This window comes from Triticum dicoccoides, chromosome 7B (genome assembly GCF_002162155.2).
Source record: "Triticum dicoccoides isolate Atlit2015 ecotype Zavitan chromosome 7B, WEW_v2.0, whole genome shotgun sequence".
Taxonomy (NCBI): Eukaryota; Viridiplantae; Streptophyta; class Magnoliopsida; order Poales; family Poaceae; genus Triticum; species Triticum dicoccoides.
Window position 1 is genome coordinate 598,689,047 of NC_041393.1, and position 13,329 is coordinate 598,702,375.

At 44.8% G+C, this 13,329-nt stretch overlaps 1 protein-coding gene across 1 annotated transcript; it reads right to left on the reverse strand.

Moving 5' to 3' along the window:
- Positions 1-3,089: 3,089 nt before the first annotated feature.
- Positions 3,090-5,534, reverse strand: LOC119337267 (G-type lectin S-receptor-like serine/threonine-protein kinase At2g19130). Its single transcript, XM_037609385.1, has one exon. The coding sequence runs from the start codon at positions 5,532-5,534 to the stop codon at positions 3,090-3,092; it is 2,445 nt and encodes an 814-aa protein (XP_037465282.1).
- Positions 5,535-13,329: the final 7,795 nt, after the last annotated feature.

Here is a 13,329-nt window from a genome sequence, read left to right on the forward strand (position 1 = left end):
GGCGATCCGAGGCCGATACGCCCGCCCAGACTGCCGCACCTGGCGGCGTGCGATCCCAGGCGGATCCGCCCGTGCGCCTGGCCTCATCCGGGCTGGTGGCCGACCTGGCTGATAGGGTGGAGCCCACCGGTCCCGCGGCGTCGCCCCGAGCCAATCACGCTGCGTCGTCAGCCGCCGGGTCCCCACGCGCTGACAGCCCGCGTACCGGGGGAGTGCATCGGCGGACGCGACCGATCGTGCGCGTGCATGTGGGGCGGACCCCACGTCGCATGGGCCCACGGCGGCGGAGGAATCAACGCGCGCTGATTCGGCGCCTGCGCTGCGCGAATCTTCCTCGGATCTGGAGCCCGAGCCAGCCGAGCTGTCGCACGGGTCCGCCTCGGATCATGCGCCGGCTGGATCTTCTGTGGCGGTGATTTCTCCTGTGCTGCCTACGGTTTCTCCTCGGCAAACACGGTCCAGGTCAGGTATCATCAAGGAAAAAAAGTACAATGATGGTACAATAAGGTATGACAAAATCAAACGTGCTTTTCTTACCACCACTGGTGAACCACTAAGTTTGGATGATGCTCTTGGTAATAAGAATTGGAAGGAAGCTATGGATAGTGAATATGATGCACTTATGAAAAATAAAACCTGGCATTTGGTTCCACCAAAGTATAGAAACAATGTTATTGATTGCAAATGGGTGTACAAGATCAAAAGAAAGTCTGATGGAAGCATAGACAGGTATAAGGCTAGACTAGTTGCCAAAGGGTTTAAACAGAGGTTTGGAATTGATTATGAAGATACATTCAGTCCTGTTATTAAGTCAACTACTATTCGCCTTGTCTTGTCTATTGCTGTTTCTAGAGGATGGAGTTTAAGACAGCTAGATGTTCAGAACGCGTTTCTTCATGGTGTTCTTGAGGAAGAAGTGTTCATGCGGCAACCACCAGGTTATGAGAATCCTAGCACACCACAACATGTCTGTAAGTTGGATAAAGCTTTGTATGGTTTGAAGCAGGCCCCAAGAGCCTGGTACTCCAGACTAAGTATGCAGTTGCAACGTCTTGGGTTCATACCATCCAAGGCAGATACCTCATTATTCTTCTTTAGCAAAGGCAATGTTACTATTTTTGTGCTGGTTTATGTTGATGATATAATTGTTGCTAGTTCAAGTTCAGATGCCACTACTTGCTTGCTTAAAGATCTGAAGCTGGAGTTTGCTCTTAAGGACTTGGGTGATCTTCATTATTTTCTTGGTATAGAGGTAAAGCAAGTTAAAGATGGCATACTTCTCTCACAGGAAAAATATACAACTGATATTCTCAGGAGAGTAGGGTTGGAAAATTGCAAGCCAGTTAACACACCGATTTCTACCTCTGAGAAGCTTACAGTGGAAAGTGGAGAAGTTCTTGGACCAGAGGATGCAACAAATTATATGAGTGTTGTAGGTGCCTTGCAGTATTTAACTCGTCCTGATATATCTTATTCAGTGAACAAGGTATGTCAATATCTACATGCACCTAGAACCACACATTGGACTGCAGTCAAAAGAATTTTAAGGTATCTCAAGTTCTCAGAAGGTCTTGGTCTCAACATTACCAAGTCCTCTTCTCTGCTTGTTACTGCATACTCTGATGCTGATTGGGCAGGATGTGCTGATGATAGAAGATCTACAGGTGGTTTTGCTGTATTTCTGGGAACTAACCTTGTGTCATGGAGTGCAAGAAAACAGGCTACAGTGTCCAGGTCAAGCACAGAGGCTGAATATAAGGCTCTGGCTAATGCCACAGCAGAAGTAATGTGGATACAAACATTACTTTATGAGCTTAGAGTTAAAACTCCACAGGCTGCGAGATTATGGTGTGATAATATTGGTGCAACGTATCTCTCAGCAAACCCTGTTTTTCATGCACGGACTAAACACATTGAAGTTGATTTCCATTTTGTCAGAGAAAGAGTAGCTCGAAAGCTTCTGGAGATTCGGTTTATTCCCACAGGAGATCAACTTGCAGATGGTTTTACAAAACCCCTTACTGAAAGGAGGTTGAATGATTTCAAGTACAATCTTAACCTTGGCAAAGCTCCTTGAGGTTTAGATTGAGGGGGAGTGTTGGAATATACATATAGTAGACGTGTAGTAGAAGTTGTATAGAGATAGAGTTGGTTTAAATTCTGTATTCTGTTCTATCTCTTCTTCTGTCTTTCACGATTCTTCTGTAACGACTTGATCGATCCCATCTGATCGATCTCTCCCCCCTGTAAACTTGTGTGCCAAGGCTTCTGCCTAATATATACATGCGGCCCGAGACAAAGGGTTCTACGCTTCCCAAAACACTTTTACAAGCTGAAATATCTATGAAGCCTATTTTGATATGGTGCATTAAGATGTATGGTTACAAATTCCATCCGTGTCTCAGTGCACCATTGAACTCTACCTGATATTTAGCTCACTTAATTTGCAGCTTCCTGTACCGGAGATTGAGATGGCCGCCGTCTCCATAAAACTCCGTCCGAAACTGCGGCTCCGGCGTCCTACCTGCTCGGCTTCCTCTACGTCTCTATCCCCTATTCAGCCACGCTGCCATCCGCGTGCACCCCATCAATGAGCAAGGATTGCCGCCTGCATGCCTATCAGAGCCTGTTGCCTATGCCGGTGAGTTTCATGGGATACAGCAGGTGAAGATGACCGCTGTTTTGGTAGTAGCATTGCCGGCACAGTTTAACCTCCATGGCCGCACCATTACACCATGCCTAAGCTCTTTATAATTATTTTTTTAAAAGGTTAGGATGAGCTTCCAAGTTGGGTCGTAAAAGCTAGAAATTCCATGTTAAGTAGAGAAAACTGAAATATCTGTGACGCCTACTTCTATATGTCTCCAGGTTATAACGATGCAGTGAGGGTACACTAAGATATATAGGTACAAATGTACTCCCTTTGTAAAGAAATATAAGAGCATTTAGATCACTACTTTAGTATTCTCAACGCTCTTATATTTCTTTACGGAGTACAGCTATTACAAATTTCTGCAATCATAAGCATTACAATTGTATAGTAAATACAATTTTAGTCTTAAAGGTAGACATATAGTATATTATAATGTCTAGACGCGCAATGCAGCTCTTTTTCCTGAAACAAAAAAGGAGCATGTTGAATGCGAGCTTCCAGCCATAGCTTGGAGCAGTCTTGGTATCGGGGGCATTGTGATCTCAACTAGCCCTTCAAGAATCTGAACCACCTGTCCCATTGTTGGCCGATCAAGCTCATCATCTTGGAGGCACCAACACGCAACCTTGCAAGCAATTTCAACCTCATCTAGATTGGCAATACCATGTAGCTTGTGATCTACCAAAGTCCCGACGTCTCCTGCAAGAAGCTTATGGGCGGCATGGACAGGAAAGTAAACATCAGTGTTGCCACCACTGGGACATGACGGACATGAGTTCCTCCTTCCAGATATTATTTCCAGCAACACCATCCCGTAGCTAAAAACATCGACTTTTGGTGTAATAGGAACACCGGTAAGCCATTCAGGCGCAAGGTATCCTGTAGTTCCTCTAATTGTTGTCAATACTCTGCTATAATCCCTTCCTAAAAGCTTTGCCATCCCAAAGTCTGCAATTTTTGGAAGGAGTGAAGCATCAAGAAGTATGTTTTCTGGCTTGATATCACAGTGTATGACGCGGTCTCGACAGCTGTCATGCAAGTAGGCCAACCCTCTTGCAACACCTAAGCCTATCTGATACCTAGCAGTCCAATTTAACATTGAGTTGCTTCCAAATAAATGGACATCAAGAGAGCGATTTGACATGTATTCATAAACAAGCAACCTCTTAGAACCCTCACAACAGAAACCAACAAGCTTAACTAAATTGATGTGCTGGACAGCTCCAATTGAGCTCACTTCAGTTCTGAATTGCTTCTCTCCTTGATAAGCACCATCAAGCCTCTTCACTGCTATGGCATTGGAGCCCTTTATAAACCCCTTGAATACAGAACCAAAACTGCCTCCACCCAACTTATCTGTAAAAAAATGTGTTGCTCGTTGAAGATCATTGTATCTAAATGCAGTGATTCCATCACAAACTTCAGATTCATTCTGTATTTGACCAGATCTCTTGTTTTTGTTTCTCCAAACCATTAGTAGGAGGATGAGTGCAAATAAGCCTAGAGCAGAAATACCTGTACCAATTACAACTCCAGTAACTATCCCTCTTCTGTTGTTTTTCAAACTTTGTACATCTTTAGCAGAAAGACGAAGATAAAGAGTTCCTCCATTTGAATTTGTAGTGTCACTGCATTGTAGTTGTCTTATGTTGAGCAATTCATTATGCCACATAGAACATCTGCTGTTGCCGAAGGAGTATGCGGTGCAAGAGCAATTACTCAGGCAAATTTGTGCGCACTCACTCATGCTTGCAGCAGCTTCTACTTTTGGGGCATTCTGGGGCAACTTAACACATGGTACAGAATAGAACTTGTCTGTGGTGTGTGTTTTGCTTATGTTGCTAATGCAGTCTAACTGAGTATTTCTCGAGCACCCATCTGCTCGATTTTCTAGCTCCCAGTCCTTGGGGGATGTTATGGTGAAGCCCTCCATACAGTTGCAGTGTGGAACTTTATTATCAGTGCAAATTGTGAAAGGTCCACAAATTGCATGGACTTCACACTGAGCTCTTGGTTGAGCATTGATCATTACCCAATCCTCTGAGCCCTTCATCCAAATGAATGTCTTTGCTTGACCCGAGACATCAATGACATGGCGAGTAACCATATTTGGATCCATATATTCAGCTACTAAATTATATGTCAAGTATTTCTCTTTGTCATTGTCGACAAATTTTGCACTAATAGAGTGGCGGGCTGACATTTCTGGAAGTGCAGCGAAGTATTTGCCGTTCCATACACCAGTGGACCAATATGGTATGGATGAGTTCAGTGCTACAAGCAGTAACTGGTCAACACCACTGGGGTCTAACTGCTCACAGTACGCACCGGTAGCCGGGTCGACCAAGTTCTTCCAAGAAACAAAATGGCGCTCCAGGCCTGTGACCTTGTCCCATCCGAGCTTCGCCCCAGGAAAAAATGTATCCGTGGGGTGGTCAAAGCTCTGCCACAAAACCTCTGATGAGTTTGAAGAGTCTGTCAGGATAAGATTTCCACTACTCAACAGCGTAGCAGCAGTGGTGATATTTCTTTTGATGTTTACTTGTGTAGACCAGATCATGGACTTGGTGGACCAGTTTACGATGACAAGGTTGCCATCGTGGGAGATCGTGAGCTCCAGTGAGGTGGTGTTCCTGATTGGCTTATCCCTATTTGCAACCCATGCTGAAGTGAATTTTGGTACCGTGTTGAACCATATGCCAAGGTACCAGTTGGCGGTGTGTCCAGTCTGGAAGAAGCCGAGCGCATACCCGCCATTGCTGGAGACGAGCTTGTTGTCGACGCCAAGTGCTTGGCCGGGCAAGATGGTGTCTGTCACGGCGGAACTTGCTGGGGTGCGCAGGCACAAGAGGATGGTGAAAACAACGAGGAACGGAGTCATGGTGAACTGAAGGTGGTGAGGGCGTGAAGAGGGCTTCTTGTTGTTGTTGCTGTGCAGAGGCTTGGAATGTAGAGACTGTGGAGTCAAGCCCAGCATCCAAACTAGTATACGCAGATTCAAAAGTTTTTCCAGTGGTGATGATGAATCGCCTCTTGCATAGCATGCACGGCAGGATTTGTGTGGTGGTAATGGAAAGGGTGGAGGAAGAAGAACGCTGGGGACATCAGCGCCAGACACTTGGTTCGCCGTCGAAATCTCGTCGTCGCTCTCCTCCGGTTACCCGGCGGACCACGTCAGAAGAGGTCTTTGCACCTGAATAACAATTCGTTGGTTACTATAAATTGAGATAGTCTTTGCACCTGAATAACAATTCGTTGGTTACTATAAATTGAGATATCGATGTGTGTGTGTGGTTTAATGATGAGAGCGACACTGTTCTTTTTGCACCCAACTGAAGTGCAATTGTAGCAAAAAGAAAACAAAAATAAACCACAAAAAAGGTGAAGCGCAATTACAACGAGGACAAGATGCAATTCCGTGAAAAGAAAAATTTATTTGCAACATTTGCAAAACTAGTGAAGTACTACCTCTGTACCAAAATATATTTTTGTACAGAGGTAGGTAACAATAAAATGGTGACTGAAAGTTCAGGAAAGTGACTGAAACCTAACAAAAGTAACTGACTGAAACTTAACAAAAAGAAATACTGAAACATAATTGGACATGTAAAAAAGAATGAAACTTCAAATGCTTAAAAATAAGGAGAGTTTAATTAATACAATTCTACTGCTTTCATCTGTAAATAAAAGAAGAGATTGCGCTGCTTTAAATTCATCGTCAACCATCATCTACCAGATAGTTAACTAGGACTGATTTTCACCAATATTCAGTTGGTGAAGGCACTTGTGTTGCACTTATGCACCCTCTCCCTTACCCCTCATTCATAAATAATCGGCTCTCACTTCTACTGCTACATAGTTCATAAGAAGAGGAAAAGTGGTCTATGTTGCTAGTTGTGCAAGGTTTAACATGTCGAGAACGCAAGAATAGATGGGAATAGAAGGTAGCAGGAAACTTAATTTGTGGCCAACAAGAAGATTGTTAGATCCTATTAGAGAACGTTGTCTCAACAGTAATCAACACAGGAGATAGATGCAGGATCTGTGTAGTATGACCTGCAGATCTGCAGCGAACACCTACATCTGGTGGAGGTGCTATTGACTCTCAGGAGCATCCTCACTGGCGTGTCGCCTACTCTGGTCGCTACTTTAAGGATGTTTGAGTATGCCCCGTTTTTCTGGCAACTCTGCGATGTTCTGGTTAAAAGCTCACAACACAGGCAATACAAAGGTGATAATTGTATTTCTATCGTCTATAAAATTTGTTCTGGATTGGATGCAATTGTGCTATTTTGAGTTTGGTTTGGCGGGTAGAAACATTTTTCATGAGATAACAGTTCAAAGATTCAGATTTTGCCGGATATTTTTGGGATGAGTGTCTTAACTTTCTATATGATCAGTTGTGTCTGTCACGAATTAAACAAGATCATAGTCTTGGGTGCAGAATGGTGTGGAGCTCTTTGATCTACAGCAAAAGTCATCTAAAAGGTGTTAAACAGACACACTGCAAAATTCAGCATATTGATGTTATGCAGTCCAGATTTATTAAGGGGCGTTCGATTGTGGAAAAATTTATCCTTGCCTTGGTGATAGTACAGTCAGCTGTCAAGAGGAAATTGCCAATGATTGTTTTGAAGTTGGATTTTCAAAAAGCCTTCAATAAATTTCTTTGGGACTACCTGCTTGAAATCTTCGGTCACCAAAATTTTCACGATGGCCAGATTAAATGGATCCAAACCATGCTCCGATCTGGCCAGGCTCAGGTTCTTATCAATGGCACCCCTGGCTGTGGGGAAGCCATTTCTTTTGAGTTGGGAGTTCGGCAGGGTGATTCTCTTTTCCCGTGTCTTTTCATTTTGGTTGCCGACGTCTTGCAGTATATGTGTGCCAGAGAGTTCAACATTGGTCAGCTAATTCACCCGTTGGGAAGACAGGGCCCGTTCCCGGTGCTGAAATATGATCTCTCTCTCCCCCTCGGCAACCCTCGCTCTGTTTCTCTCCGCCTTTACTTCACCCATACTTCAGAATGATGTGTTCCTGTACTGTACTGTACTGCACACCTGATCTTTTTCCGTACGGTTTCTTTACCTGGTCTTTAATGTGACCAGATGAGAGTTCAGCCAGTTTCTTGATTGATTATCGCTGCCATAGCTGTGGTCTTCTGTTCTTTTTTTTACTGCGGCAGTTGTGATGTTCTCTTCTTTTTTACCCAAGATTTCATCGTCTCCCCATTCTGCTCTTGCGATGCAGAGGCCGTGCGTCTTGCAATTCCTTATTCCACAAAAAGAAAAATGTGTTTGCAACAAATGCAAAACTAGTGAAGCAACAACAAAAGGGTGACTGAAAGTTCAGAAAAGGGACTGAAGCTTAACAAAAATAACTGAAATCACAAAGGTGGCTCAAACTTAATCAAAAATAATAATACTGAAACGCAATTGGACACGTAAAACAAGACTGAAACTTCAATTGCTTAAAAATATGAAGAGTCTAGTTAATACAAAATTCTGCTGCTTTCAGCCGTAAAAAGGAGAGGCTGTACTGCTTTAAATTCATCCATAAACCATCATCTACCAGATAGTTAACTAGAGCTGATTTTCACCAATATTCAGTTGGTGAAGTCACTTGTGTTGCACTTATGCATCCTCTCTCCCTTACCCTCAGTTGGTAAATAATCAACACTGGTAGTGCTACAGAGTTCACAAGAATGAGGAAAGTGTTCTATGTTGTTAGTTGTGCAAGCATGGGGAAGACATCCATAGAAGTTGATGCAAAGTTTGACATGTTGAGACCACAAGAATACATTGGGAGTAGGAGGTAGCAGGAAACTTAATTTTTGGCCAACAAGAATAGTGCCAGATGCTATCAGAGATTGTTGTACCAAACCTCAAGAATCGTTGTACCAAACTTAATGGTGGAGAGAGAGGGTGTGCCGGGTGTGCCCTGGCACACCCGGAATTTTAGTTTTTACTTTCTGATGATACAAGAAATCGACCCAATCAATCCTCAGTAGCCCTACTGGCCCACATAGGCGCACACACGAGCTTCAGAGAGAGGGAGAGAAAAATGTTGCCCACTGCGCTATTTATATGTTATTTATGTTATTCTTTTGCCAATTATTGTATGACACTTGGATTAGGTATTAGTAAAAAATTAGAGCATGCACACCCATCATTTTATTTCTGGCTACAAGGTGGACGAACTATGAAGTGTGACCTGCAGGTGTGCAGCGACTGCTTTGTCTGTTGGAGGTGCTATTGACCCTCACGAGCATCCCACCTGAAGTGAGAAATCAGGTGGGGGGAAGGCATTCTTGTATTTGGATGTGACGGAGGTGAACCAGCCGCCACGTGAAGATGATAAAGAGATCAAATAAAACAGATGTGGTTTACAACTATCTTAGAGCAAAAATACAAGCCATAGGGAGCAACCATAGACGGTTTGAAAAGAAATCCATCTGTTAAGTTCAATCTAAAGCAGCCGCAAGACTATATGGACTGATTACGATAATACCTCGGGTAGTTTGGATAAAAAATGGCAGCTATAGTGGTATTACAGTTAGCCCAAATTTGTAGTTGATTACATTAATTTCGCAATCGGTTGCTGGGAAAAGCTGCAAGTGTTTACCTGTTGCGTTGTCAGTTTTATCATACCCACCAATGAAGCTCTGGTTGTGATGGCCTATTTTTTTAAGCCCTGGACCGTAGAAAATTGTTCTACAGCAATTTTCATTAATAATAATAGTAAGTTACAATGGTAGGAGGAAAGAAGAAAAAGGAGAAAACAAAACTATCTAAAAGGAAGAGGAAACCACCATTTCAGCTCTAGGAAACGGAAGAAAAAAGTAAGAAGTTTGAATCTATCCATTCCCAGAAACAAGCAACATGCTTGTCCCTGATTCTATGCCTGAGCAGCGTGAGGTACTCCTTGAGACAGCCGAGCGAGACATCAAACAGAAAGGAAACATGTCTTCTTCCTCTGCCCTGCTCTCGTTCTACTCTGAATCCTCTGCTTTCTGGTGGCTGCTCTCCACAAGCAGCAAGTGTCCCTCGGTGCCAGCTCTCCACAAGTTGTTTTTATTTCCTCCACCTTCTCTCCGACGACATCGTGGCCTCGGGACGTGAGCACCAGACACTTGTTCGCCGGTCAAAATCTCATTGTCGCTCCACTTCGGTTACCAGAGGACCCGGTCAGAAGGTCTTTGCACATGATTGACATTTCGTTGGTTACTATAAACAGATACTGATGTCTGTGTATGTGTGGCTTAATGATGAGAGCGGCGATATTCTTTTTGCACCAAAGCAAAATGCAACTGCAAAAAGAAAAAAAAATCTTAAAAAAAGGTAAGTACAATTACTACGAAGACAAGTTGCAATTCCACTAAAATAAAGGTGTAGTTTCAACAAATGCAAAACTAGTGAAGTATCAATAATAGGGTGAATGAAAGTTCAGAAAAGTGACCGAAACTTAACAAAAGTAACTGAAATCACAAAAGTGACTGAAACTTGACAAAAAATTACTGAAACACAATTGCACGCACAAAACGGGACTGAAACTTCAACTGCTTAAAAATAAGGAGAGTCTAGTTAATACAATTATGCTGCTTTCATTCATAAAGAAAAAGAGAAAATGTGCCGCTTTAAATTCATACATCAACCATCATCTACCCGATAGTTAACTAGCGCTGATTTTCCTAGCTCCATTCATGGCATTTGTACGACAGTTCTGCATCTGATAAAGCCACTTCTTTTGCACTTATGCACCCTCTCCCTCGCTCTTCATAAATATTCAGCACTTATAGTGATCTAGAGTTCATAAGAAGAAGAAAAGTTTTCCATGTTGCTAGTTGTGCTTTGTGCAAGCATCGGGAGGACATCCATGAATACTGATGCAAAGTTTGACATGTTGAGGCGACAGGAATACATGGGAGTAGGAGGTAGTAGGAAACTTAGTTTGTAGCCAATAAGAAAAACTGTCATGCAAATCTTGGATCTCGGGCTGCAATGCAGGACATATAGTTGGACGAAGTGCGACTGCAGGTCTGCTATGACTGGTTCGTGAAAATCAAGGATCTTGGCCTACTTCGATCTCAACTTTGAGGATGTTTCAGTGTGTCCCAGTCCCAGTCACCCAATGTTCTTGTAGCTTCACGACCGTTTGGTTAAAGGCTAATACTCCATTGTCTATAAGATCTTTTATGGATCGTACGACATTAATTGTATTTTGGGTTTGCATACACCGGTAGAAATAGTTTTCCATGGGCAAGAGTTTGATTTTCCAATTTGCCAATTATTTTTGGGCTGAATGTTTTGAGCTTTCTTTAAGATCAGTTTTGTTACATTTTTAATACAGTTCAATCCAAGACCAACAGGAAGAAGTGTATGTAAACACCTGTGATAGGCCTAGGCGGTTTTGCATTGAACCCACCTGTGTGCCTTATCGCAAGCATACGTGAACATACAACATTCTACCATATGTTTATCATCCTAGACGGCTCATTCAACCCCTCAAGGTTCTCCTTTTTTGTTCAATATATATATTTTGAACTACGCAATCGTAAAAATTATAGTTTCATACTCCCTCCATCCAAAAATACTTGTCGGAGAAATGACTCCGTCCAAAAATACTTGTCGAAGAAATGGATGTATCCATTTTTATCCATTTCTCTGACAAGTATTTTCGGACAGAGGGAGTATTCATTACTTTGAAACCATAATGAAATTACATATTTAGATGCAATAGCATTTTGTGCTCTTGCTTTGTTTATTCTATCGTTTTCTTCCCTCTGTTTGTTCGCGAAGGCGGCATGGATTTGTTTTCCGTATGATCCCAGAAGGGCTCGAGTTCCACTATCAGGGGATAATGGAACAAAACATAAAAATGCATTTTGGTGCAAATGAAGTTGGCATAGATGAGGAAGCTACCTGACTTTTAAATATGGAGGGTCTAGTTATTACCGAAAAAGGCTTTCGCCCCGCTTTATATATAAAGCACATGCCCAAGCCAACAGTACAGAAGGTACACACACTCACACACAAGTCCACGCCCAACAGGGGCACAAAGCAAGTCCACACACAAATAAAGGGTTAATGCTGAGGGCACAGCTCAACAAGCCCAAACACAAAAAGAACGACATCATCTAGTCGGGCTCCGGCGGTGGCGGCGGAAGCGGAGGCGCCAGGCGAAAGGCGAGCGATCGAAGGTCGGCGAGGAGGGTGTTGATGACGTCCCAGTCCTGAGGGCGGCTAAGCGGCCGCCAAAGCTGCAAGTACCCACACATTTTAAAAATGGCGTCAGTATCGCGACGAAGAGGGATTTTCTGGATGACGAGCTTATTGCGAACGGTCCAAAGCGTCCATGCGAGAACTCCAACGCAGAGCCAACGAATGTGGCGGTGGCGGGGAGGGGAGTTGTGGATTTCCACAATGAGGTCGGGGAAGTTGGAGTTGCACCATTGTCCACCAACCGTCTCGCGGAAGCAGGACCAGAGGAACTGTGCCGCATGACACGTGAAGAAGATGTGGTTAGCATCCTCCGCGGTGCCGCACAGAGGGCAGAGCCCATCTCCGGGTCCGTTGCGCTTGAGGACTTCGACACCCGAGGGGAGGCGGCCACGAATCCACTGCCAAAGGAAGATCCGAATCTTCAGAGGCAACCGGATGTCCCAAATGAGCCCAAAGGGCTCGGGGGCGAGCGAAGGCGCGATGGCCGCATAGAGGGATCTAGTAGAGAAACGGCCGGAGGCCTCTAGGCGCCACGAGATGGCATCCGGGGCGTCAGTAACGCGCATCGGGAGAAGGGCGATGTCCTGGAGTAGAGAATCCCAGGCGGCCACTTCAAGGGGCCCGAAAGGGTGACGGAACGCGAGGCGCCCTAAGTCAATAAGGGCCGCCTCAACGGAGAACCGAGGGTCAACAGCAATGGCGAAGAGAACAGGAAAGCGGGCGGCCAGAGGGGCGTCACCGAGCCACCGATCGAACCAGAACAGGGTCGCGGACCCAGTTCCAACCGAGATGGACGTGCCAATACGAAGCACGGGGAGCAGCTGCACGACGGCCTACCAGAACTGGGATCCGCCCGACCGTTGACAGAAAGCTAGGGGCTGACCACGAAGATATTTTCTACGGATGATGGTGAGCCATAGGCCTCCGTCCCCATTGGCGATGCGCCACAGCCACCGGGTCAGGAGGGCGATGTTCATGCGGCGGGAGGACAGAATCCCAAGACCCCCCTGGTCTTTTGGTTTACAGATGTCCGGCCAACTCACCATGTGGTACTTCTGCCTGTCATCGTCGCCAGCCCAATAGAACCTGGATTGGTATTTGGCAATTTCCGTGTGCAGCGTTTCATGGAGGCTGTAAAAGCTCATGAGGAACCAAAGGAGGCTGGCAAGTGAGGAGTTGATGAGGATCACCTGTGCGGCCTTTGATAACCAACGCCCTTTCCAAGGTTCGACACGGTGTTGCATACGGGTCACCGTAGGGCGGAGGTCCACCACGGTGAGGCGCGAGTCACTAATGGGGATCCCTAGGTAGGTCGTGGGGAAGGACCCCAGCCTACAGTTCAGGCGATCAACAATAGATTGGGCCTCCGGCTGAGGGTAGCCAAGGACCATCACCTCGCTCTTGTCGAAGTTGATCGTAAGGCCCGACAGCTGCTGGAAGCAAAGGAGGCGGAAC